The 27,588-nt window shown below is 41.5% G+C and overlaps 1 protein-coding gene across 6 annotated transcripts in view; it reads right to left on the reverse strand.

Moving 5' to 3' along the window:
- Window positions 1–5,300: 5,300 nt before the first annotated feature.
- The window catches only part of LOC138818226 (maestro heat-like repeat-containing protein family member 9), a 43,776-nt gene continuing 21,488 nt past the window's right edge, over window positions 5,301–27,588 (reverse strand). For 5 of the 6 annotated variants that reach the window (XM_070009241.1, XM_070009237.1, XM_070009239.1 and 2 more), the window contains 13 exons: window positions 25,975–26,124; window positions 23,287–23,441; window positions 20,780–20,945; window positions 19,699–19,841; window positions 18,608–18,745; window positions 16,721–16,841; window positions 13,603–13,740; window positions 11,028–11,204; window positions 9,361–9,513; window positions 9,154–9,270; window positions 8,466–8,568; window positions 6,534–6,596; window positions 5,301–5,742 (listed from right to left, as the gene is read on the reverse strand). In XM_070009241.1, coding sequence (XP_069865342.1) covers window positions 5,474–5,742; window positions 6,534–6,596; window positions 8,466–8,568; window positions 9,154–9,270; window positions 9,361–9,513; window positions 11,028–11,204; window positions 13,603–13,740; window positions 16,721–16,841; window positions 18,608–18,745; window positions 19,699–19,841; window positions 20,780–20,945; window positions 23,287–23,441; window positions 25,975–26,124 — 1,893 coding nt within the window. In that variant the 3' untranslated portion in view covers window positions 5,301–5,473. The remainder of the gene's footprint in view (window positions 5,743–6,533; window positions 6,597–8,465; window positions 8,569–9,153; window positions 9,271–9,360; window positions 9,514–11,027; window positions 11,205–13,602; window positions 13,741–16,720; window positions 16,842–18,607; window positions 18,746–19,698; window positions 19,842–20,779; window positions 20,946–23,286; window positions 23,442–25,974; window positions 26,125–27,588) is intronic. The other variant, XM_070009243.1, reaches the window with a different exon arrangement.

Consider the following 27,588-nt stretch of genomic DNA (forward strand, 5'->3'; position numbering starts at 1 on the left):
TAACTCCCTAATATACCCAGGCCCTCACCTCTGGACTTTTCCTCTTGATGACTCTCCGGGAGTCTTTCTCTACGGGGAGATCCCGCCTTTCAAGGTCTGCTCTCTTCTTCCTCACTTTGCCAGTTTCAGCAAGTGCCATTCCTAGGGTCTGTGTGTATGTTTCTCAGATTACCTGGGGCTTATTCGCCCTAGTCAAATTTCATTCTTCCTTGGCCTAATTAATACCCTTAGTGGTTTAAAGTAACCTGGTTCTAACGTAGAACAAAGGGAGTTTGTTGCCAGCAGGGCTGACAGGCCAGCTCTCTCACAGGAGAGGGGGAAATGGTGCCGGGCTGTGTTCAGAGGCGCCCTTATACAGTCCTGGGAGAGAGGCAGGGGTAGTCTGTGAAGGCCTTGCCGCTCCCCTCTTGGCCGGATCTAAAGATGGAACAGGAAGAATTGACCCCACCCAGTGGTCCCAGGCCCATACAGACGCCAGGCAAAATCCAAGGCGTGTGTGAACTTGTTTGAAGTGCAGGCCGGGCAGCCCACCGAAGCCCAGCTGTAAACATTCCTCTGCGGGCCCATGTGAAAGGCCCCCACCTCCCTTGACCTGGTGGCTTTTTCATTCACCTCTGCCTCCTTGCTCGGACCTCCTAAAAACCCAGCTCCTGGCAGAAGGAGAGGTAATATAGAAAGCAAAATTTCTCACGTTAAAATTTTTGCTTGTGACCAAATCAGCCCAACAGGTAGCATTTATTGTTCAATATAGTCCAGGAATGTTGCCATGTTTGTGATCATAGTTTCCTCATTTCATCCTGCTTTTACTTTTAGGCAGGGCTTCTAGTCATCACCCCCAACCCCACCCCCGTGTACACGTGTGTAACTGAACCTGAATTAGGTGAAAACTCTCCCCAAATTGGAACCTGTAGGTCAGAGTGAATATTCAATCCCTATTTCCCTCAGTCCAGAACTTCTCCTAAGCATCACACCAGTTCATCAGTCTTTATTTCCAGGGGGGATGAAATTAATTAATAGCTTTCACTTTTCTTTTTTTCCAAGACCAGAACTCCAACTCTTCAATGATAAATTCTTATATATGCCTACATTTCTGCTTTAGAGAGCCTCAAAATCCCCGTTTTCTATTAGGTCCCTTTAGGGCATAATCTCTGAGCCCACCTTCATTTCATACATAGTTATTTATAGTTATACATGCATTTGTATGCTTATTTGTTCAATGTTATTTTTGCAATACATAGTAAATGCCATGAGCAAGGGCATATTTCACTTGAAGTTGTACTTCTGGGAATGTCTGGCAGGAAATATTTGGTAAATATTAACTCAATAATAAATGTAAGAAATTCAGGGCAGGAATCTGTGTGGAAGTGGAGTTGAACCTGGGTGCTCTTCTGATGACCCAGGGGTTACCATATTTTTTTGGTCTGTGACCAGTTCTTGATTAAGGATGACAATACACCTGAAGACATTTTTTCATTTTAACTAGGGATCTTTTTTATTTTTTCAACAAATAAAGAGATCATGAATGTAACCAATATAAAAGGCTTTTAATAATCAGGATCTTCATACGAATGAATGTAAGGTAATATAGCCACAAAGTATGAAAACCTCATCGTGAACCAAATCAGAGTGGAAACAACAGAGCTGACTAAAAGTTGGGTAGGTTCAATCAAAGTATAGATTTAAACCTCTGGACTTCCAATGACAAGCTATGTGTCTTAGAAAATTATTCCAGTGTATTCTGGTCCTCTTCCTCTTTCTCCTCCTCTTTCTCTTCATCCTCTTCTCTCTGTCTCTGCCTGTCTGTCTGTCTCTGGTTTCTTTATTTATTCAAAGGGTATTAAATTACCTTCAGAAGGTTTCTATGTAGATTGTTAGAAATAAATTTCTTCGCTCTTGCGAGGAGCTTAACAAATGTTCACCATTGTATGCAGCTTAGACATAGAACATACTCTGGAGATGAGAGTGGAAAACTCAGAGGCGCTTCAGAGCTAGGGATGTATTTATTATGATCAGAGCCTAACAAAACATTCAAAGCATTTTATAAACCAACATTAATTTCCTGACAGAATAGTGTTTTAAAGAAATACGTTCCTGCTTAGTAGAAACCTCATCAGCATTTGAAATTCCTGTGGATTTCTCTTCAGTGTCTGGTTTCTGTCAGGATTATTTTATAGATGTTTTCAGCAAATGCATCTGCAAAGTGATTGATGTGTTCTGAGTAAGGAAGGAGCTGAAATACTCCCAGATTCCTTGACATTATGCAATGACTTATGTAATTAACACTGTATGTATTTGGGGTCATGTGTATTTATGACTTAAAAAAATCTTTTTGTGAAGCATCTTGTGAAATCTTTCCTGGTTTGTTTATCGCAAAGGATGCCATCTTTATTGTAGCTATTCTAAGTCTACACAAGTCCTTCTTTTTGGGATTTTTCTCAATCCTATTAAGAGAGAATGCTTTTAGTTACAGAAAAATGACATTTTGTATTTGTGATTGGAGAAAATGAGAATAACAGACATGACACTGTATAGAACCTAAAAATAGGACCTAAAAATATCAGGAGTTAAATTCTGTCACATTGGGTCATAGCTTAGTGATTCTGGTCTCACAAATATATTTCTAATCATATATTAATATTATAGGGCTTCAGATACCATGTTTTTAAGAATATCCAAAAATAATAACCATTATTCTTCCCAGATACAGAGTCCTGGTTCACTCTGACTGTGTCCATGTCTTGGAATCTACTCCAACTCCTCACCTGAGTGTCTGGGTGCTCCACACTGAGAAATCACCCAAGTGTCCGGCCAGGCGCATAAGAGGGGGAGATAGGTCTGCCATAACACCAAGAGTTCACAACTCGCTGCAACAGCAAAGCTGACTTTTTAATACCTGAGTGCCACCCTGCAGGAGCAATAAAGCGCAACATGAAAAATTGTTAATGTTTCTTCTGCTTATCATCCATTAATGAGAACTTTAACCCAAATCTAGCCTCCCAACTGGAGTAGTTTCTGGTCATGTGACCTGTGGGGACAGTCAACAATGGAGTGCTTTCCTCTGTCTTGAAATTGTTTCTTAGTCCTACCTCATATGGTTCACTACCACTGCACTCCGTGTTTAGAAATTACACATCCTCTCCCTTTGAAAAAGAAAGGAACTCGCTTCTCGTTATGCACAGGTGTGCCAACAGTGCATCTGCAGCTTTAGAAAGTGGGTCCATAGATTTGGGCTTCAATACCCCAACTGGCTTTTAATCTGGTGCCATTTACTACATGTAATAAGAGCACAGGGTGATCTTCCCTGCACCTCTGAACACCAGAGCAGCCAGGACCTGATGGTAGATACTTTCTCGTTAGTCTAAGGCCACCTAAGGTCACCAAGCAGGAGCTCACGGGAGCGCCTGCCGGAGCCTGGCCGTCTCTGGCACGCCTTCCATAGAGGAAGGTAGACCGTCGCCTGCCAGGCCAGGTCTGGAGGACCAGGGGCTGAGGCAGGAGGCCAGGCTGGGTCCGTCTTCCCGATGCTAGGCGGAGTGGGACTGTGGCCTGTCACTTTTTAAAATGGAAGTAAATTTCGCATCACATCACATCAATCACTTTCCTGTATTGTTATTGTTATTGTAAAGGTGATGTACAGAGGGGTTACAGTTAAAATCAATCATTTTAAAGTGTAAGATCCAGTGGTATGTAGTACCCTTAGAATGTCATTTGTCTAGTTCCAGAAGGTTCTCATCATTTCAAAAGCCCTTCTGCCCATTCTCTGCTCCGCCCGGTCGTGCCCCAGGCAACCTCTAATCTCCCCATGCCTGCAGATTTAACTGCTCAGGACATTTCTTACAGTTTGTGGCTTTCCACCAAGGATGATATTTTCAAGGTTCATGGGTAGGGACGCTGTCCCTTGTATAACTACATGCATTTGGTCTGCATCCACTTATCTGAAAGTAGATATCTGAATTGTTTCAACTTAAAAAAAATTACTCTTGTGAGAGATACTGTCTGAGGCCAAAGGAACTCTAGGCAGGTTCTGGGAAGAGCCAAACTGGCGGTATTCCAGGCTTCATTCTCAAGTATCCTAATGTAAATGACCCAGAGTAAAGACTGTTTATTGGGATTTAAAACACACCGACCAAAACAAAACCTCTGAAACACAAAGCCAGTCCAAGTGCTTTTGATATGAAAACTGGCTTGATGCTCAGTGGGAAACGATATTCATGAACAGGAGTGTTTTGTGAAGCCCCTTACCTCTGGAGTCTCTGAACTGGACAATGTGAGGTCACCTTTCTGTCCCCAAGGTATGCAAAGGTTTAGCCAGTCTTGCTGAGCTTTATGCTTTTCATCTGTAAAATGGGAACAGGATTAGTGTCCAACAAGTAAGATTGTGGAGAAGAACCAGTCCGAGGATGCTCAGGTTTTTTTCACTTCATATTGCTTTGTTTGAGGGTGAATAGGCTTAGTGTGCTCAGTTGGGGCTTGAACCAAATAAAGTAAAAATAATTCAGAGGTCCTGGGGAAGTCAAGGAAATACAGAACAAGGAAATGGGAGAAAGAGGAGAGAGAAGAAGGAGATGATGAAGGAGGTTATTGCATGGGTCGGTAGTGAGAGAGCACTTCAGATCATTGAAGAATTTATAACCCAGAACAAACTGACTGCCTCCGGACGCCAGTAGGGAACATTACGACTGACCATGAAATCTCCATGTCAGAATTTCACATCCATTAGCGTTTAACCCTCCCTCAGGCCTCAGCTCTTCCCAACCTCCATTCCTACACACAGTTATACTGACAGACCCCTCAGTTCTCTTCTCCACTTTTACTGTCTTAATATGGCCACCAACAACACATTTATCCTCCCTTTCCCTCCCTCTCAAGCCCATCACCTCCTATGCCAAAGTCTCTAGCAGCATGCCTTCTGGCGGGTTAGAGAGGAACAGCACACTGTGTCACTGGACGTTCCCCTCGGAACAAGAGCCCTGCCCATACCACCTAGATAGCTCTACTGCTATTTAGAAAAAGCTCAGTAACTTCTTGATTGACTTGACTCCAAAAGTCTCTCAGCAGCAACATTTCATTTCTATACTCAACTCTCCATATCTGTAGTTTTCCAGAGGAGATACATATTTCTATCTATCTACCTACCTACCTATCTACCTATCATCTATTTATCATTTATCTGTATCTTATACGAATGCTTTTCTACACTTGAGCACCAACTCTCCTCCCATACTGAGGGATGACCGTATGTCTCTTCAATCGACTTGATGGGCTTGTGATACAGAGAGGCTGCAGACTTTTCCGATGTATATGTTTTAATAGAGAATTAAGAAAGGATAGTTAAATGTTCTAGCATTCTTCAGAAAAACATCGACAAATGAACTCAGGTTATCAAGGGGGGATTCCTTGCTCTTCTGTGGTCTGCCCCAGTGTGTGACTGCTCTAACCGAACCTCTAGCTGCACAGGAGAATCTCTCATTCTCTAGATAATGATGTCATCATCATTATCTTCTGCAAAGCCTTCTTTGTCACTCTTCATCTCTTTAGTGTCACTGTCACTATCTGTTAGGTCCATGTTCCAGTTATAAAGGGGCTTCAATCTTTTGGTGTAGATAAACCTAAAAATTCTCCGAAAGTTTTTCTTGATAGTGGAGGAGGTCATTTTGTAGGCGATTTCTGTTAGAATGTGGTGGGTCATCTCTGCCAGGTCCCGAGTAATGGGGTCTTCATCCCAGCGCAGTTTGTCGATCACTGTAACAAGGAGAGGGGTCCTGGGTGACCGAAGCAGCTCCAGCCCTGAGCCCCCCTGCCACCTGGCAGAGTGAGCCTGCCTTCTCCTGTTGCCCACTCTTCTCGGACTATTAGCAACCCATTCAAGGAAACCTGGGAGGACTCACTAAATGCCTGCCTGCACCTGTTATGTTCTGAGCATTCTGCTCAGCAGCAAAAACATGTATTTATTCACAGAAAGGCCCCTAAATATATACACATTATATATCACACAATATACATCACATTAGTCAATAATGAAAAAGTTGGAAGAGATCTAAATGTTTATCAGTAGGGAACATCTTACATCTTAAAAGTTATGCTGATCATACAATGACCTCATACACATACTTTAATATACTGAAGTAGGCACGTAGCCTGTGGTATGGGGAGATGTCTGTGACACACAGGCAAGGTTACTGTCCACTACAGTGGGAATTCTCCAGGGAAAAAGGTTTTGGCCTCTTTGATGCTGTAGCCCCAGCCGTGAGAATGGCGCTATCATACAGGAGAGGCTAGAAAACGATGTGCTGATGGGGACTCTGCAGATCCCAAGGGCTGTGGGATGCAAGGTCTCCGACAATCACAGGATTAATGGACTAAGAGAAGCAGAGTGGAACAATAAGAACCAGTCCTCCCCGCAACCAGCCACCGCCATTACCACCCTCATTCCGTCCTGCATCCTTATACGGGTCTCATATGTGACTAAAGGCACAAATCACTAATCTGTTTTAACCTATATATAAAGAGTCCCTGATTACCTTCACACTCACCTTCAAACATGACTGCCATTTCATCTTTGAGTAGGAAATATTCACCCAATTTTGCCAAGTATCCTATGATTGAAGTAAAATGAAAGTTATCTCAAAACAGGTGAAAATGTGGTATGCGGTGTTGCATACCTGCTGTGCTTTCTTTAAAGCAAAGGTAGCTCTAGATTATCCTTGAGCCATCTTTTCATGCCTAAAGTTATCTCGATGATTCATCGCAATGTATGTGTGTCAATGGATAACTACAAAGTGATTTGTAAAATGTTTTGATTTTTTATGCAAAAAGAAAATAAAGTTTGTGCATTTTGTGTGTCTCCACCTTGTGTTCTTCAGTAAATGTTTACATGTTTTCTTCGTTGATAAACATTTCAAGGTTTATTTTATGTCTCCCCTGTTGTCCTTCCTTTTCTCTTTTATTTCCTCTTGCCATGTCTTTCTCATTCGTGTTCTTCTGTCTTTTTCAGGAGTTCTTCCTTCCTTCCTTCCTTGGTTTCTACCTTCTTTCTCTCCCTTCTGAGGTTCTTCCCCCCATCCTTCCTTTTCCTATTTTTTTACTCCCCATTTCTTCCTTATTCCCTTTCTTCTTTTTTATCTACTGTAAATGGGAACTGTTATTCTAGTGTATTTTTAATGTGTTGATTGCTTCTGTGTAAGAAAGTTATTGATTTAAATAATTTTAAATGATTTTTAATAGTTTAAATAATTCATTTTAAAATTAACAATGTATGTACAAAGGACTATATAGAATAGATGTAAATTTTAAATCATTGCAGCAAACTGAGTATATACTCATGCTCCCTGTAAAAACTTGCTTATCTTTTACTCCTCTTTGGAGTTTTCATTTTCAAAATATTTATGTGTATTTCTATATTTTTCATACTTGAAATCTTATTTTTCCATGTGCTCTTATTGTCCTACCTTATATTTCTATAAGCTTTTTTATTCTACTTCGGAAATTTATTTTCAGAAGTTTTGGATTCACAGACATATTTATCATGATTTTCATCTGCTCTGTAGAAATTTCTAAGTTTCATCTTTCATTTTCTCTCTGGATGTACCTTTATAGAAAGTTTATACTAGTTCCTTTTAAAAATTATTAACTTAGGGATCTCACAATTAAAAACCAAGATTTATTTCTGGAAAGCTCCAGGATAGAATTTAAAATAGTAGGGATCTTACTTTTAACTTTGAAATAAATGCTATGACAGGGCTTTCTGTGTATGTGTGTGCCTATGTCTCTCTGCTCCTCTATACAGATTGTGAGTTCTAGTGACCATCATTGTTCAATTTGTCATCTCCCCTGATCGATAGTCACCTTTACAAATATGACGTGATCATGTGACACTGTTGCTCACTTGAGATCCCATGTGACTAATGGGGTGGATGGAAAATCCTCCTACCGAGCTGGGAACTCACTAACAATCCCTCGTTCCAAAATGAGGGATTTAAAATTGTAAATCTTCAGTGAGCATCTTATGGGGAAATGCTTTGGTTAGATTTTTTGAAAAATCAAATACGTTAGCTGCACTCCCCTAGAAATCTTCCTCGAAGCCCTGTGCCTGCACTTTTGAAAACTTTACTGGATTTGCTAGTTCTTTCTCCTTTGTTATCCCAGTTTTGTTGAAGCTGATGATGGTGTATATTTTTTGGATTGGAATTTTTGAGGAGTAAGAGAGCGAGTAGTGGTGTGTACAGTTAAAATATGAAATCTGTCATGTTGTATATTTTTGGTGTAACAATTTAGTCTGACTCACTGTGTATTATAAAAGTAAACTTATTCTTATCACATATGCTAATCTCTACTTTTCATAGATAGCACCAAGTGTATATCATAAGTACACAAAATTTATAAATTTCAAATGAATGTTTCTAACTTTCACCCTATTCTGTACTGTTAGAGACAAATTAAGAAATAGAAGAATTAAATTTACTTACCAACTAAAATAACTGCTCCTCTCCTCAGATAGACTCGGGAACTTCCCATGAACCCTAAGGTGTCAGATATTAAATCTGTAATTTGGTTTTCATTAGAAGCAACCTGAAAAAGAAAAGTAGGAAAACATCATCTCTCAATTGTTGAAAAGGTGTATTTGCTGCTTCCAAGGAGACTTTAGGACATAAGAACTTAATTGCTTATGCTAAATCAGGATGAATTTTTAGACTTTTTATGTGTGGACTATGTACACTGCTGGCCACTTGCAAAGACTAATCTGCTTATGATTTGACAATCCTACATCAAACAAATATCACGACTTTGATCATCAAAGTGGTATTTCTAACTGAGCTTAGCATTCTTCCTTCCCTACTTGTCTACCATTGTCCATGCTGGCTTTCAGAGGGCCAACTCATAAAGTGGTGGCAAAATCATTCCAACCTTCCTTTGGTGGTCTGGAACTCTCTTCCTAATTTTACATCCATCCAAGTTTCCAAGTATGTGGATTGAAGGAAGGGAAGATGAATGGCCAAGATTGAGGGAGAAGAAATATGACATCCCAATGGTCTCTCATATTTCGAGCCCTTGATATAATGAGCCACCTTCCCCCCCTCACACCTTTCATAACTTTGAATGTTCTTGTGCACTATCTGTAACTCGTATGGTAGGAAAAGACAGAAGGTGACTTACAAGATTATTACAGATGTTGATGACCACCAGCTCAAAATTGTAATTCTCGTCTTTAAGTAAATATGATATTGACCACTTCAGTTGGGAGGCACAGATATCTAGTGTGTATTTGCATGCCTGTGAGATAAGAACATGTCAGTGAACATCATCTGATTTTACATTAAACCTTTCTTTTTTCTTAAAGAAAAACAAGACCAGTGGTCTTACTTTGACTACTCTCTGTTCCTTATCTTCCAGAAACAAGATTAGGGGCACTAGGCCTCCAAGGATCACGTGGCTCAGCATCCATGTGTACTGACTCATATCTCTAAGTAGTTCTCCAAAGTGTCGAATGGCCATGCTCCGAATGCCTCCATTACTCTGGAACACACACACACACACAAGAAAGAAGGCCGCGTTTGGGCATGATTGTACAGCTTTCTATCCAGCAGCATGTGGGTACGCTCTATCAGGTTCATGCTCACACACATGGAATCATTACAATTTACCTTTACGAAAGACCTTCTTACTTATTTATGCATTGTTTGTTTGGCAGTACCAGGGTTGGAACTTGCTTAGCCAGCTGCTCTGACTGCTGAGCTATTACTCCAGTCTTGTTTGTTTTGCTTATGTTTTGAGATAAGAGCTGGCTTTGCAGTGACATTCTGCTTACACCAGGCTTCCTGTTGTAGCTGAGGTAACAGATGTACACCTTTGTGGCAAGGGGTCTTGCCCATTTTCCTGCCTGAGCTGGCCTTGAACTGTGATCATCCAAAATTTAGCCTCCCAGGTAGCTAGAATTATGTGTATAAGCCAGAGGCCTCCAACTCTTCTTCTTCTCTTTCTTCTTCATTTTTTTGGATAACAGAATAACAAGACATTGTTATTGTCTGTTCTGTCACGTGTATGGATACAGGTATGGGGTACTCTCCCGGAAGAGCCTCTGCTCAACTTCTGAGGAAAGAGAGGCTGACTGTTCCTTTAAGGGTGAGGGAAATACTTTGTATCTTGTTTTTGATGGCTGTGGATCTATGGAACTTCATCAACATATTAAAAACTAGAGATATCTTTATTTATTTATTTATTTATGTGAAAATACCATACAGAGGGGTTACAATTACATGGGCAAGGTAATGAGTAAATTTCTTATCAAGCATTGTTGTCTCCTCCTTTGTTTCCCCTTCCCATCCCTTCCCATCTCCTCCCCCCCCAATAGATTATATCATATACTAATAAAGGTCAATAAAGGTGGTTTAACACTAAGCAAAGAATAAGAACTTTCTTGATTTTGATTTTAACTTAAGTTTCGCTTGTACAGCACTCACAATAGACATGACATAAAAGAAACCTAAACCTAAGTGCTCATTAATAGAAGGATGGATGAGTAATACATAAAGTAGCACTTGAATCCAGCCAGTCCTGAACAATATATAGCCCCAAAGCTAAAATTTGTCTTTTTCCAAAGACAGAGATTTTTCTTTGATTCTCCTTTCTTATGAACAAACTTTTCTAGAATTTAGTTGCTTTAAAATAAAAGACCTGGAACTGGGAAGGTGGCTCTGTGGTAGAGCGTTTGCCTTGCATGCATGCGGTCCTGGATTCGATTCCTCAGCACCACATAAGCAGAAGAAACTGGAAGTGGCACTGTGGCTCAAGTGGTAGAACGCTAGCCTTGAGCTGAAGAGCTCAGGGACAGCGCCCAGGCCCAGAGTTCAGGCCTCATGACCGACAAAATAATAATAATAATAATGATAAAAAGATCTGGCAAATATCATCTCCCCTGCCTCAAAGAAAAGATGGCTATGGGTTACTCTGGGACATGAAGTCATCCCCTCAGCTGGACTTCAGTTGTGACAGGAACCTAATGGGCGTGTGTACGGAACTGTCTGACTCACATGATCCATCAGAGGACAGTAGCTGGAGGCTATGTTGGTGCACAGCGAGGAATAGGTCACCTTGTCCAACCTGCCGAGCAGCCTTCGGAGGGTGAGCAAAGCCCGGATGACCACTGTCTTCTCTTTGGAAAGGAAGGCCTCAAGGATGGATGTGATCAGGCTGCAGGCGCTCTCTATCTACACACGAGAGGAGCGGAGTGGTGAGGCTGGAAGCTGTCGAGGGGGCTCGGGGTGAGGCTGGGCTAGCCCTGGCTCGTTTGCCAGATTGTGACAAGCTTGGTAAACCCTTGCTTAAAAGTTGTGTTAAGTGAGGTCAGGCTCAGGGAGACAATGGCTACGTGTTTTCCCTCTTATGTGGAAGCTGGAATTAATTCACAAATAGATAAGTAAATGCTTTGGGAGGTGGGCAAGTATGCGCAAACGACTTAGGAGAGAACTCAAGCGGTATAATTTCTTAGGAAAGTGAAATCAAAGTTCAGCAAAATAAACACCAGCGAATGGGTACTTGCAAGGTGGGTTGGGATCCCGAGGAAGGAGGGAGGTCAAGGAGTGAAGAAACGGGCAGGAGCCGGTAGTCGGGAATGGGATGCATACTGTACAAAACTGAGAGAAAGGGGGGCGGGTGGGGGAGGGGCGGGGGAGAGGTGGGAAGGCGCTGTTGGTCACTGGCGCTGCGTTCGTGAGCCGCTTTGTCTCGCGGCAACTTCTTTGTACAACCTCTTAAATGTAATAAAAATATTTTTAAAATGGTTATTGAAATCTCAAATACATACATTGTAAATGATGAAAGTCAAGTTAGTATTTTGGGAGCCTGTTACTCTCTCACGCATTCAAGGGGTGTTGGTATATCATGTTTGTATGGTGGGTTACTGTGCTTTTCTGCACAGCTCCATCTTTAGGAAAGTGTGTGTATACTGGTCCTGAGGATTAAACTCAGGGCCTGGACACTTGTCCTTGAGCTTTTTTGTTCAAGGCTGGTGCTGTACCACTTCAGCCAAAGCTCTACTTCTGTTTTTGGGGGGTTTTTTTGGTGGTCAATTGGAGTTAAGAATCTCATTGACTTTCCTGTCCTGGCTGGCTTCCAACTGTTGTCCTCAGACCTCAGTCCCTGAGTAGCTAGGATTACAAGTATAAGCCACTGGTGCCTGGCTTCATATTAGTTTTCAATTAGCCATGGTGGGAATATTTACAGTGGAAGATTGGCCTCATTTCCAGATATCTGGTTGCTAAGTATTTACCAACACACCACTGACCTTTCAGTGTGGCCTGTAAGTTAGATGGCAGTGCATGTTTAGACCACAGAACTAATGTCAACTCGTGGAAGTCAGCTTCAGATCAGAGTCAAGGAGAGTTGAAGGTGAAGAAAAGCAAAAAGACATCAAAGAAGAGAAAGGCCACAATTTTTTCAATGAAAGGAAATGAATAAGGTTATTTTTAAAACAATAACATTATGGGGAAGATAAACATGGAGTTAGGGACTCCATCAGTGCCCAATTCTGCCTCTGTCGAGCTGGAAAGTTGCTACTAACCGTAGTGACGCGTCTACCGGCTTCACCCCACTGTGTCCTTGTCCCTCTCCTAGCTAGCCACCACACAAGTGTTAGTAACATGGGAAACGGTTTCATACAAAACAATAAATAACATAGTGCTTACTTAAAAAAACAGCAAATGTACGCAGCTAACAATGTACGCAGCCTGATTTAAAGCAGATAAGACCATGACTCATGCCATGCTAAATGCAAAAATGAATATTCATTGATAGGCTTTCAGCTTTTGGAGATTATGTTCAACAGATTAGCAGTGAGTAACAGTGTATAGAACATCTACAAATTACAAAACAGAGGGGCATGTGGAAATTCCATCACCTTGGATAGCGAGAAATACTCAGGTGAGTTAGTTAGAAACAATGTAAGGCAGTGATTCTCAACTTTAGTCGATATTAGTGTTACCCACAGACTTGTAAAAGCTCACACTGGTAGGCCCCACCCCAGAATACCTGATTCTATACACTAGGGATGATTTTGACGTTGGCAGTTAAACCATTTTTTAAGCATCACTGATATCAAATATTCCATAAGTGCTCATGGTTGGTATGTCTTTGAGAAGGGTAAGGCCACTAGAGAGCAGAATGTTCAGTAAAGACTGATTTAAAGAGGTCACTGAAAAAGGGAAAAAATACATGAATATGTAGAAATGATGGAGGAAAATCAAACAAGTGGAAGAAAATGCTAGCTTGTGTACTATGAGCTAGAATTAATGAGTACACAGGTGCGTATTAGAGGAGAAATGGACTGATGTGTATTTGGTTTGGGCTATAAGTACTATATTTGTGTAGGGTCAAGATGGTAAATTCTGAATGCCATGAGATTTTTGTGGAAAAGAGTACGAGATGATAAAGCCATTGGTATTGATTTTCATCTTCTTTGTTCAACTCAGTTTGAAAATTGAAAAAAAAAAGTAAGGCTTATACATTGTTTCAGCTCTATAGAAAGTGCAAAACACCGTTTTAGTTGTGAAAACATTGAGCAATATCAGAATATAATTGTGTGGGCTGAGGGACAGAAGCTACACTTACTTCATTTATAACTGGTGCCATGCTGGCGATTTTCTGAAGGCTCAGTTTGCTAACTTCAGGGTTGGAATCATTAACCCAGTCTCTGAAGAGAACCAAAAATTCTTCTGGGAATGGGTCCTTGAAGAAGTTATTCAGAAGCTGAAAGAAAACAGTTAATAAGTTAATGAGAGGAGTCGGATCTTCATGGCATGATTTCTGCTTGTTCTAAAAGTGAAGACATGTAACTTGAGATGGGTGGGGTTGGGCTAAGATGGAATGATGGAAGGTGACAAGATGCATTGTACTCAGAGATGGATATGTTTAGTTGAAATCTCTTGTACAACTACTTCATTGTAGTCAGATTGGAGGGTTTCTTGACATGAAGGTCTCAGGTTACCTGGGTTACTAAGAGCATCTCACTTAGGGCCTTGGACCTAAAGTAGGAGTCATGTCTGCTACACTTATTTTCAAAGTTTCCAGGCTAACTGCGATTACCCACTGTCAGATACTCTACCACCTGGAAATATCCCTAAGCGTCTAAGATAAATGGCGGGTTGTTTTTTTTTTTTTTTGCCTATTCATTTCTATCTGGGTCCAGCAGAGAGACCCCAGCCATCTGGTTTGTAGCAGAATTAACAACAACGCTTTGTGAATTCCCTCCCTAGCTCCACCCACACTGAAGAGCAGAAAACACTTCCAAGTGCATTTTATGAGACACCATTGCTTTCATGCCAAAGCTAGAGAAGGACACTGAGAGAAGAGAAAAACCGTAGGCCTGCCTACATCTTTAACAAACATACACGCAAAACCTTTTAAATACATCCTAGCTAACAGAACTGAGCAGTCTACTGAGAGACCACGCTCCATGTGCCTGGCAGACAAGGATGACGCAACCTGTGAAACTTAAAAGACAGATGCATCCTGCGACCAGAATGAGGAATAGAGAGACAGGGTCATTTCCAAAGTGTGAAAATAACTTGACAAAGTCAACATTCTTCATGTCCACGACTCTCAAAACTACATATGGAAGGACATACCTCGCTCTACTGCCATTCCATACTCAGTGATGAACTCTTGAACGCTTTGACCCTAAAATCAGGAACGATCATTCCCACTGTCCCATTCAGCACTTTCATTACAGAGTGTTGCAAACCCTCGACAAGGCGTATAGACAAGAAGAAAGAAGTAACAGGCATCTCAATCAGAGCAGAAAAGGTAAAATTTTCTCTGTTTGCAGATGACATGAACATATATATCAAAAAACACTGAAGAATTCATTAAAAAGGCTACTGAAAAACAAACAAGTTGTAGGTTATACGATCAACACACAACAACCAGTTTCATTTCTATATACACAATAAAGTATCCTAAAAAGATCAGGAAAACAATCTCATTTACAATAGGGACTGCAAAGTAAAATAATAAGGTAAAAACTTAGACAAGGTAGTGAAACAATTGTATTGAAAACTATCAATTGTTGATGAATGAGTTTGAAGAAGGCATATATGAATGGAAGTATATCCTCTCTTCATGGATTAGAAGAATTTTCAATATTGAAATGTCTACAGCAGCTAAAGTTGAGTACAGATTCAGGATAATATATAGAATCAATATTCTAATGGCATTTTTGCAGAATGGAAAAACATCCAAAACATTCACATAGATCTACAAATGGTTCTGAATAACCAAAGCAATGTTGTGAAAGAAGAATATATCTGAGACTTATTTTTGTCAGTTGTGGGGCTTGAACTCAGGGCCTGGTCACTGTCCCTACACTCTTCAGCTCAAAGCTAGCACTCTTATCACTTGACCCACAGCACCACTTCCAGTTTTCTGGCAGTTAATTGGAGATAAGAGTCTTCAGGACCTTCCTGCCCAGGCTGACTTTGAACTGAGATCCTCAGATCTCCGCCTCCTGAGTAGCTAGGATTACAGATGTGAGCCATCAGAGCTGGAAACTATGACCTTTTCTAATTTTAAAAAAACCTACTAAAATGACAGTATCAAAACAGTATGATGCTGACATGAAAACAAACACAAAGATGAATAAAACAAGAACAGAAAGCCCAGAAATGAAGCTACCTATCTATGGCCCACTAGCAAGATTACACATGGAGAAAAGATAAATAAAAATGTCATTAAATGGGAAAAGCAGGACATCCACATGCAAAGAATGAAACTGGATCCTTACTTGGCTCCATATACAAAATAAAGTCAAAAGAGATTAAATATAAGATTTGATTGTATAAAATTCCTAGAAGAAAACAGGGAAAACACTCCCTTAAATTGATCTTGCCATAGATTTTTATTTTATTTTTTTAGTATATGACATCAAGAACTCAAGCAGCCAAAGCAAAAGCTTAGCCTAGGCTGGCCTTGAATCACAATCCTCCCAATCCCAGCCTCTCAAGTAGCTAGGATTTTTCCAGGCATGAAGAACAGTTGTCCAACTGATCACTTGTATTTTGGTATGCAAAAGGATTTCCTCAGTTCAGTTGACTCTAAGTTATATGACTCCATGCTTTCATTTTTAGTTACCTGGGAAATTCCTTTTTGTTCTTGTATGGATGGATGGATGTGATTATGTATGTGTTTATTTAATCTTTCGGTAGTTGTACAAAGAGGTTTCTATTCAACATGGCACTTTACGAGGGCGGTGCATCTTGATGAATGTCGGCTTTTCATCATTGCTCATCTATCCCCACCTGACCTTCAAGCTAACTGGATCCATTTTTACACATGCACAGTGAATATTATACCTGCATTTACCCAGGAGGGAAATTTCTTTTTATTCTCCATGATAATGTGATGTATCTTCTAGATCCCAGATGCACTGCTATTTTTGGCAAACTCAATTATCCTAGATGTTTTAATGAGCATACAGAAACATACGAACTGGTACTATAAAAATAATTTATATTTCTGCAAAGTTATACTTTGCTCCCAGAAAGCGAATGGGGCAAACAGCCATAATCCAGCCGCTCCTCCCCTCCAGCCTTTGCCTCAATTTAATGCTCTTTAAATTCTCTTGGTGAGAACAAATAGGAGAGGGCGGGGGGAAGAGGGAGAGAGGAGAGAGTACAGGGTAGAGTTCGATTAAGTAAGAAAATGTTGTTCACATTTTCCCATTAAAACTTACTTCAGTGAGGAATATTATTGTGATGATACTGTCTTCTGACCTTCTAGGACCTTCCACTGAGGTCTTGTAGAGATAATGTAAGGTCTCCGGAAACTGTGGAAAATTATGTTCACTGAGAGTTCTACGGAAAACAAAGAACAGGATTAGCAAAGAATGAAGTATGTTCTGCATTAGCAAATACCGATAGTGATAAAGGGACCTCATTAACCTCCTACTTGCTCCTGCCCCAATGAAAAAGAAACGCTGTTCCCCCTAATCTGTACTCCACTGAAGCCCACTGTGGTTTCTAGACACACGCTGGGGAATTAGATATGATCGCGTCTTCCTGCAGTATTTCTTTTCTTAATGTTACCTCTCTTTCTTGTCTTTCTCATCCTTTGCTGTATGATGAAAGGCCTGTCCTAAGATTCCATCAATACTTGACTAAAAGGAGAAGAAATAAATATCTTAAATATTCCAAACTCACTGCAAGATACTGTGAAGATCATGAGTCACCTTTGTGATTTTACATCAAGTTTGTCCTTTTCTTTTTCCAGTACAGGGGATTAAATTTAGGGCCTTCTACTTGCCACTGAAGAACTCTACCACTTGAAACACACCTCCTGCCCCAAGCTCTTTCTATGAATAGTATAGTGAAGAAGAGAGTTTGGGACTATTAGGGTAGGTCAGGACAAGAGACAGTGACTCTGATTCATAAAGCCATTTCCAAATACTCAGGGAGGGGACGGGTTTCACATTTGTTCTGTTGATGGGCCTACATCAGGTTAGGTTGTTAGAGGTGGAGTTGGGAAGGATGGAACAACAAAGTTTCCATTTTAAGACTCCAGGTTGCTCTTCTAAAACCATAGTGTGCATAAAGAATCATATAGACTATACGGGGAACTTGATAATAGGAGATTCTGAATTTTTACTTCTAAGGTGATATAGTAGTTTTCTTGGTCTTTTGAGAAAGAATACCCAAAAGTACTAAAAGCTTCTTGCAGGACAAATACATACCCCAAAATTTAAATAGTAAGAGGTATTCTTGCAATGGGTGTAAAATAAGATGTCACTTTTAAAAGGAGCAAGAACCAGTGGGCTAGAAAGACAGCACTTTGTGGGTCAGTCACAACTTCAAGTTTCTGTCGTATTACCAAGGCCCTATATCTTGATTTTTGATCAGAAAAAAAATCTGATCCTATAGTCAGAACTCTGGTATTCACTAAAAGGATAATTAAAAAACTATCTTTTCAATATAAGGAAAAGGAAAGCTCTCTTCCAGTATGCTTTCCAACATTCCCCTCTTACAGCAGGAGCATGCCAGTGGCTCATGGCTGTCATCTTAGCTACTCAGGAGGCTGAGATCTGAGGATTGTGGTTCAAAACCAGCCAACCAAGAAAGTCTGTGACACTCTTAATATCCAACTAACCACAGAAAAAGCGGCAAGTGGCACTGTGGCTCAAGTGGTAGTCTTGGGCAAAAGGAGCCCAAGTAGTCTTGAGCAAAAGGGGCCCAGGGACAGAGCCCAGGCCCAGAGTTCAAGCCCCAGGACAGGCAAAAAAAAGCAAAAAGCAAGAGAACATCTAGAATTGTTGGATATCAGCAGATTAGAAATCCTTTTACATCAGAGGAGAAAACCACAAAACAGATTTACTATTAGTGTTTTGGGTCTGGAAGAGAACCCTGTTCTATGGACATTGAGTAGCTGAATATCTACATCAGCAGGTGACAAGAAAGGGCAAGTTATCCCAAAACAAAGCACTTTAAGATGAGTAAGAAATAGAAATCAAGTGGGAATCAGATCATTAAGGTGTTTACAAGTTGGCATCGATGCTGATGTGGTTCCCACATGGCCTGCCTGAAGGTAGGATAGAGACCAGGAGAGTTGCACAGAGCCCCGTCCTTACTTGGCAATGAGGTAGACCCCATGATGGTGAAACAGTACTTGGGAAAACTGGTTCCAGCAATTCTTTTTCTTGAGAGCAAGATCCACTTCCTGCAGTCCAGAACAGTTCAGCAAAACTCGCAGGGCATCCCGGGCAAAGCTGAAGCCCCAGAGAAGAAGCAGCATCAGGAGACTGTGAACTTTACCTAGCAAGTACACATCACCTGCCTTTTCATACGATTTTGGACAGGATAGAGTTTTAGAGAAACATATTTCAGAGACTTGATCCTGTCAAGTGTTTTGTTTAATTTCCCTTGATGAATAGTATGTGGGATATGAAGTTGGAGTGTCGGGAATAAAATTTAGGGTTAATCATTTAACAGCTAACTAGTTAGCTTGTTTGCAAGAGATGCCTTTGCCATGCGATGATGTGCTCAAAGCATCAGTTTTCTTGGGTGGGTGCCATAGATCAGTAAGACAGTTCTTACTGATTCGGCAGCAATTTGGTGGATGTCTGCTCAAAGCACAGGGAGTTGACGTGCATTGTAATAGAACTTTATGCTGCAGACCTCTGCACCTGGCTTAGTCACTCCAGAGTAGGCTCACATTTTGACTGAGGTTTTTCTTCTACTCTTGTGGGCCAGAGGAAATGACTAAAGCTTGCTCTGTGCAGACAGAGGACTTAGGTCCATGGGTCCACACAAATCACCTTCTCAACTGTGAAACAGCTTTCTAGTTCACAACACACTATTATACACCACTTTGATGCATACGTGCAAAGTTCTGAGAGGTCGCTGTCAGAGGAGAAGTAAATGGCAGAGCCTGAATGTGTCTGGCTTTAGCGCCAGCCTCTCTCCCCTCTCTCATTGGTCTGTCAGTGAGTGTCGTGTTCCAAGTTTCTTTCTATGATGCACAAAGCCCTTAGGGAAGGTGCCAATGGGCAGGCACACGGGAAACTTATTTTTCTGATGACATTCTACCCTTTAGAGGAAAGAAAGGTGGTACAGTCCATGAATGCACAGTGCAGAGGAAGGGTAAAGAATCCCACAGGAAGGCGGGGGGTGGCTGGCTGTGTGTCTCTCACTCAGTCGGAAGTAAGCAGCACTTGCTCACAGAGGTCTGTCCTGCGGCAGCACTCGGAGCTGGCTGGTGTAGAACAGCTGGAGCATGAGGGCCATCAGCAGCTGGGGGAAAAACTGGGCCACTGCTTTCTTATAAGACCCCACAGGCAGGAACGTGCACAGGGCCTGGGACGCCTGCAAGGCAAGGGAAAGGGAATTAAGAAGGTCACCACGTCCCTATGCAGACCTAATCTTAAGAAGCCGTTCCTCCCTCCTGGCCCTCAGCGGGGAAGGGGCCTCAGCTCCTCACGCAAAATCACCCACTCAATAACAGCTGCTGTGGTAGTTGGGAACGAGTGACCGTGGCAAGTATTCTTTACTAAGGGGCTTCCAAAACACACTAGTAGCCCTTGTTCTTCTAGCCAACCCAGCACCCCAAGGTTTCCTGGCCATGAGGAATTGTTGTACTAGTCACCCACGTCCTCTCTGTACTCGCCCCCAGGAAAGTAGGATAGTGAAAGGGAGGAGGGCCAGGTCAGTCAACGATCATTTGACCGACACCCCACACACCCCTGTGATTCCCAAGACCTCACCCTTATGAAGAAGTACCATTTCCCCCCTATTCTTCTTCTAAAAGACCGGGATTTATTCTGGGCACGGAAAGTCAACGATGATGGAGATGAGAGCGATTAGGCCCTAGCTTAACTACAAGAGTCTCTATGCTGGGTGGGCTGTTGACTTCCTCTCTAGTGTCATCTCCCACACTTCGCTCTTGCTCTGCGTTCACTGGCCCCCCAGGGAAGCCTTGGTCTCTGCAGAAATGTTGCCCCTCTGTCTCCCAAAGGTCGATGTCAGGCCCCTCCCCCTCACACAGCCGCAGCTTTGGAACAGAGGCACCCACGTCCATGATGCTGCCTTGGCCCAATTCCCCAAGGCATCCCTGTAACTGGGCTTCTGCCCTACAACACACTCGTTTGTTCCTGGGCTTTGCGCAGCGCATTAGCACTAGGATCAGGGCCAAGCCCCCGTAACCCTGGGCTGGGCGCGTGTCAGTCAGTAGGACTGAGTCTGCGCAGCAAGAAACTCCATGACCCAGGAGACCACTGAGAAGAAAGACCCCTCGTGTGGGTTACCGCCACGGGCATCATGTTGGTGGCATCGAGAGAGAAGCGTCTTCTTTCCATCTGGGTCTCCTCCATCTCCCCAGGCTTCCCTTTGAGGATCAACAAGATGGTGCTGAGCACGTCGGGGGCGACGCTGGACTCGTAGCCTGCCGCTTCCCACATCAGGATCACCGTGCTGCGGACACAGAGGCCACCACCTTAGGGGAGCCGCGCCGGAAAGACAGCGTTAAAAAGCCCAACACAAATCAAGGTTCACTTTCCAAACAATCCTAAGTGTATCGTCCTTGCAAACCAAGGATTTGAATAGCATCGTGTACAGCATACAGTTTGCACGTTCATTTCCTGCTGCAACTGAAATACCTCTCCAGCTCAGTGTCAGCACCGACCAATTCTCTGCACCCTGTCCTCTCTACTTCTCCACTCAGTGACCTTGTTAACACTGGAATAGTAACAATTAAAGATTATACAAGTTTAAGCCCTAAATAAATAAAATCATGAACAAAAAATTCTGAGCTCAAATGCATGAAATAGTTTGCCAAATGTCACATGTATCTATCATCTATGTATGTATGGATGTATCTGTCTGCCTACCTGCCTACCTATCTACCCACACACCCAGCTCTGTCTGTCTCTTGTCTGTTCACTCATCCATCCATGTACCCACTTGACAGTACTGAGGAGTGAACTCAGGGCCCATACTTGCTAGAAAGCTATTTTAACAGTTGAGCCATTCTCCCAGTATTTCCACTTTTAGATCATTTCTCTGTCCGGTCCCTAGAAGTCCAGTGCATGCCGCCTCACATGGCTGAGTTCTTCCCTCTTGACTTTGAATGTTCTATCTTCTTTCCTTTCCATACTTTCCCTCCTGATTATCCTTACTGCCATCTACCTGAACAACCATTGCACATCTCTAGGTCAATATACTGCTGATACTTTGTCCAGCTTGCTTGGCTCTGATGTCTATTGCTTGGACTTCCCTCAAAAAATAGATAAGCCAACGCTGTGGAACCTGTGACTGAACTGTTCTTATTGGCAGGGCTCCCGAGGACCTTGTGGGCATCAACACTCACATGCCAGCTTGCATTTTCTTACCTTCTTGTTGATCAGATGGTTTCCTGTTTCTCTAACTTTAACCTAACTCCAGATCCTGGCATTTTCCATCCCTCATCTGTAAGGCCCTTAGAAACTTCTTTACACTGTTAACTCTAAGCGTGTCTTCATTCTCTACCTCCACACCACATACTGTTTCTACTATTTTTTATCATATGTCTATATGAGTATATTTCTTCCAAAAATGACAACCACCACAAAATCGAGGGCCATAATACTTTACATGCTTGAATGAGAAAACACTTGAGTCTCATGAAGTTCTTTTAAAATTCTTTGTGAGTTCAAACTTCCCCTTGACAGTTTTTCAGATAGAAAAGGAAGTTACATAAATTGTTTAGAACTTCGTTGATTTCACAGCCCTTTCAGAAGCAGTAGTAACTCATTAGGTGTATGACAGCTTAATAAGTAAAAGAATATGTTCCTATTTTACAGATAAGGAAATTAAGCATCAGGGATTTTTAATCAAAAACTTGCCTCATGTTACAGAGACTGTAAGGGTCAAGGCTGGAACATTGTTTTGATTTGAAAGGCTGTCCACTTATACTGAACTTTGTAGTATTGATGTGACCCCTTCCTTTCCAATGGACAAGCTAGAAGTGGAGTGCTGTGCTTTTTCTAAGCTCTGACAGTGTGCCCATTACAGCCCTGCTGGCCCACAGGCACGCATTAGTATTTCTTCTTAAATATATTTTTTGTTTGTCATGGGGCTTGAACTCTGGGCCTGGGTTCTGTTCCTGAACTCTTCAGCTCAAGGTGAATGCTCTACCGCTTGAGCCACAGCGCCACTTCTGGTTTTCTGGTGGTTAATTGGAGATCAGAGTCTCACGGACTTTCCTGCATGGGCTGGCTTTGAACTATGATCCTCAGATCTCAGTCTCCTGAGAGGCTAAGATTACAAGTGTAAACCATGGTTGCCCAGCCTTAAGTATTTCTTTTGATCTTGGATTATGGGCTTCTGATTGGCAGGGAAAAGGAGACTCCCAATTATATGTACCATTTTTTCAAATATTTATTTTATTGTTAAAATACTGTATCTCTCCTCCCTAAATAAGAAAAAAAGAAAACATTCTATGTTTGTTTTTTTCCCCTCAAGAAAAATGAGTAAATTTACAAATGACAAGAAAAACAAGAGAATCCATTATCACTTTGAAGAGAGTTTGTTCTTTAGGATAGGTAACAAAACTGGTTATATAATAGCAACACATCAGTACTTTGGGGGTCAAGCATGGTATGGAGATATGAATGGGGTCTTATCCAGCCTTACAATTATGCTACTGGATACAAAAGAGATCTCTTTCAGAAGATGTAAGTCAGGCCTGAGTGTGACAGATGAAGGTCCGAGCCCCTGCCGTCTGCAGTGGTGCCTGTGAACAGACCTGTGTAAGGGCAGGATTGGGGAGCCTTACTTGTCTGCTGGGAGCGGGTAGTCCATGAGTTGAAAGATGACTTTCTTGGGTGACGTGCGTGTCAGCAAGGTGATAACCCGCAGGAGAGCATGTTTCATGGTGTGGGAAAAGTTGTGACTGATTTGCTGATAAATGTCATCCACAATCTTAGATACCTGGAGGAGAAATTCCATATGTCAGCCAGAGTCTGATGTCACCCTTAAACGGAAGCATTTCTTGAATGTGAGACTTCAGTCTCTCTTAGAATAACCAAAGGAGCAATTAATACAAATAAATACTAGCAGAAATTATATTTACATGTATCACAAAATACAAAATATTTATTTAGATAAGGAATAGAGCCATGTATTAACAGATACTGGTAAAATTCCCATTTACAATGTGTTTTGGGAAGCTAAATTTCCTTAAATACTTATAAGCTTAATTAAGGAAAACCTGCTTGCAACTCAGATCTTTAGAGGAGTCCAAACAATTGAGCAAAATAACAGTGGAAGCATTTGCTTCAATTAAAAAAAATTAAATAGTTGAATCTGTAGATTAAAAGAATCTGTATAGGGCTAGGAAGGTGGCTCAGTGGTAGAGCGCTTGCCTTGCATGCCTGAGGCCCTGGGTTCGATTCCTCAGCACCACAGAAGCAAAAAGAAAAAAGCCGGAAGTGGTGCTGTGGTTCAAGTGGTAGAGTGCTTGCCTTGAGCTGAAGAGCTGAGGGACAGCGCCCAGGCCCAGAGTTCAGGCCCCACGACCGGACCCAAAAAAAAAAAAAAAAAAAGAATCTATATATTAAAAACTAAGAGGAATAACCCAGAATGTATAGACTGAGCCAAAAATCTTAATGATTCATACATATTATGTTATATTATTTTCCTTTTTATTCTTTCTTGAACAAGGAAAGTTCTATCTAGACTTGGAGTTTATGTTAAATCAATGATACAACAGAAACAAAAAGAAAAGCTGTGTTAAATAGCCAAGATCTTCCTGCACCAGTTGTTCCCCAATATAAACTCAAAACGAGATATTAAGCTGCTGTTGTTCTTTATGGGCTGTTCACTCTGGGGACTGGGGATGCTTTGTGCAGTGGCCTTTCTGTTGAAAATCGACACACCTCTACTACAAGCCAGAAGGGCTGCCAGGAGTTCACCTGTAAGAACGACAATCTCTTAATTCCCAAGGGCTTGATGTACTACATATACAGTGTAGAGGATTTTCAGGGCTATTTTTAACAGTGCACGGTATTTTTCAGAATAATTGGCTTTAGAGTCTCGTATTCTTTGAGGGGGGAATGATTGTAATTGTTTGTGGGGTGTTGGGTGAGGAGTGGTTTAATGGACAAATGCCGCTTCTTCTTCCGTTTCTGTGTGGTTAGTGACGGACCGTAACGTAGTTGAATGTATCTGTCTTCCCTGTTTGGCCTTTTCTTCTTCTCTAAGGCATCATCTTGTATTCCTCTGAGTGCCTTTTCCTGTTGGGTCAGAGGAGAATTCCGCTTAGCCGGAGATGACTGCGGACTTCCTGTTTTCCCCTCTGGTTGTGTTTGCCCTACTGAGTGTTGCTGTCTGTGGCAGCATTGAGAATCTTCAGTGAGGTGTCACGTCTCCTTTCCTGCTTTTCATGTGAAGTAAGCTCTCGCTGACTTTTAGCCACAATTCACAGCTGGGTCAGGAGATGGACTGAGCAGTCAGCTCTAGGCCGCCACCAGGGCTGCATTCCTGGGCTTGGGCCTTGGGTCTTAGGCAGTCATAGGTCAGGGACTGCGGGCCTAGTCCCTGCCCGAAGGGTGAATTCCACCCCTCTGCTGTGGTCTCTGCTGTTCTGAGATGAAGAAGGCCCTTGCTGGGTGTAGACCTCTTGACCTTGAATTTCACAGCCTCCGGAACGATAAGAAATGAACCTCCAAGAGCGCTCAGGTATTCTAGTGTAGCGACACAAAAACAGACTAAGAGACCCACCTTTTCCGTCTTTCCTTACCCACCATTAAGCTGAAGGTAAATAACGCTTATTAGTAGACTATGTGAAAGTTAGGAAGTGAAATAAAAGACAGTTGAGGTAGTTTTGTGTGTTTCTGTTCCTCTAGGTAGACTGAAGTGTGTGTGTGTGTGTGTGTGTGTGTATTCATGTATAAGTTATAAAATACAAATTGCATTATTTTGATGATCTACATTATGAGTTAAATATCATTGTATTTATACTTACAACTAGAATATGACCAGCCAGATGTGTGATAATTCTAATTTTTAATTGCCTCTATTTATAAAGACATTAATAACAAATAAGCACACAATGAGTAATTGAGAATGAGAGACTATAGAGAAAAGGAACAAAAAGCTTCATAAGCATACTTTGCTTTTTTATATTTCATTTTTGCACTGGCCTCACAAATTATATAGTTAGCCCCACATCAAACTAAGTGTTGTTGAAAATGTTCCTTAATTGCTATACAGGGGATTTCAATCACAACTGTGCTTTCTTAAGGTTATCTTTAAAAAAAAAAAAAGAAAGAAAGAAAAAGCAAAGCAAATATGGCACGATATTGTGACAGGTGAGACTTTTCTATATGCTTGAAGTATCTTGCCAGAGTGACATAATAGTGACATATTATAGTGACATAATAAAGAAAGGCAAGAAATGGACACACAGCAAACCACTTCAGAGAGAAAAGGTGGCCTTCTCATCGTGCAGTGCGCGCCTCACCTTAGTGACCTTCTGGGCGTGAGACTCCAGCGTTAGCTTCAGGATGGCTGCCGCCTCAAATGCAGTCACATGACTAGGTGAAGACAGTTTCTTCAGGAGACTCCACACGAAGTCAGTCAGCAAGGAAGGCATTAAGTACTGTCCTACACTCTGCAACCGAGAGAGATAGGGCCTCAGGTCTCATACACCAGCATAAAAAGGACAACAGCTGAACTTTGAGAGGGATGCAAGGGTACACAAATGTATTAACTGAAAGGGAGAGTCAAGGGAGAAATCAAACAATGCAATTCCTTAGAAAGGCAAAGTCAAAGTTCGACTGAACAAACACCAGGAAGCAGGTAGAGTACTCACAGGGGTGGAGTGGGGTCAAGGCGAGAGGAGCAGATGAATGGAGAAGAGAAGGGGGAAGAGAAGGCAGTCAAGACTTCAATGTGCATCCTACCAAATTAAGCAAAGCCAGGGTAGGGGTAGGTTGAGAGGTACTGGGTAGAATGTTGGGAGGGGTGATATTGAGTAAGATGCGTTGTATACATAAACTGCTTTGTTTAATGGAAACTCCTTTGTGCGGCTGAAGATAATAAAAGAATAATAAAAAAAGACAACTAAACTCAGACATTGTAGGGGATGCTCAAGAGCCAAGCAAGAACACTAGATTTTCATGAACCATAGTTCATAAAGTCCTTTCAGTGATTAAACGCAAATAAAAATACTTAAAACGACGTCTGTAATCCTAGACTGAATATGTTTAGTTTTTCTTCCAACTTTAAAACAACTTTGCTGTCAAGAATTATTATGAACATCTTCAGCTTTTGTGAGTTTGTTCAGATCAAAAATAAGTATGGCTATTGGAAGATTCAGGGGTGGTGGGAGAGAAAGCCAAGGGAAGTTAAGGATGTGAACTTTTTCTTTGAGGGAGATGAAAAAGCAGGAGGGAAGGGAATTCTATATTTCATGACGAGGGTATCAGAGCTGCAGTGAAAAGAAAGCCTTTTTAAAGTTCGAGGAGTATTCATAGATCATACAATTTGAACACATGTAAGTATGAATCTAGAAGAGATGAATGAGCCACATTTCTTCTTTTGTCTTCATAAGAAAAACATTATCTTTCCATGAAGAGATGATACCCAAGGTAATTAATAAAAGCTTTTCTGCATATTCTTTAAAGGAATGGAGTATTGCTCTTTTATGGTCATGACCTCTCCCACTGAGGGTGAGGGAGATTAATCTTAGAAAGCTATAGAAGAAAATGAAGAGGATAATAAAGGTTTGGTGAGGTAGACTGAAGATGATAGTTTTCTTGAGGAAAGTTAGCTTTGATTTAAGAAAATAAAATTTTAAATATCATATAATTGGGAAAGGAGAATATTCTCTTTTGGATAATTGCTGACTCAACAGAATTTTTACTCTAATGTCTGTCTGATAATTGAAGAAGCAATTATTGGTAGAATAGCTAACACAAGAAGATTCTATCATGTGAGGCTATACACGTGACAATAGTATCATGAAAATTGTCTCAAAGGGTAGTTTGCTTCATCAGCTATGGTCTATATATAGCTCTCCAGAAGCAAGTTTCTATGTCTGATTAACACTGAATTCAGATGAGAGAGAACACCA

This window comes from Dipodomys merriami, unplaced genomic scaffold (assembly GCF_024711535.1).
Source record: "Dipodomys merriami isolate MVZ:Mamm:240054 unplaced genomic scaffold, mDipMer1.0.p SCAF_72, whole genome shotgun sequence".
NCBI lineage: Eukaryota > Metazoa > Chordata > Mammalia > Rodentia > Heteromyidae > Dipodomys > Dipodomys merriami.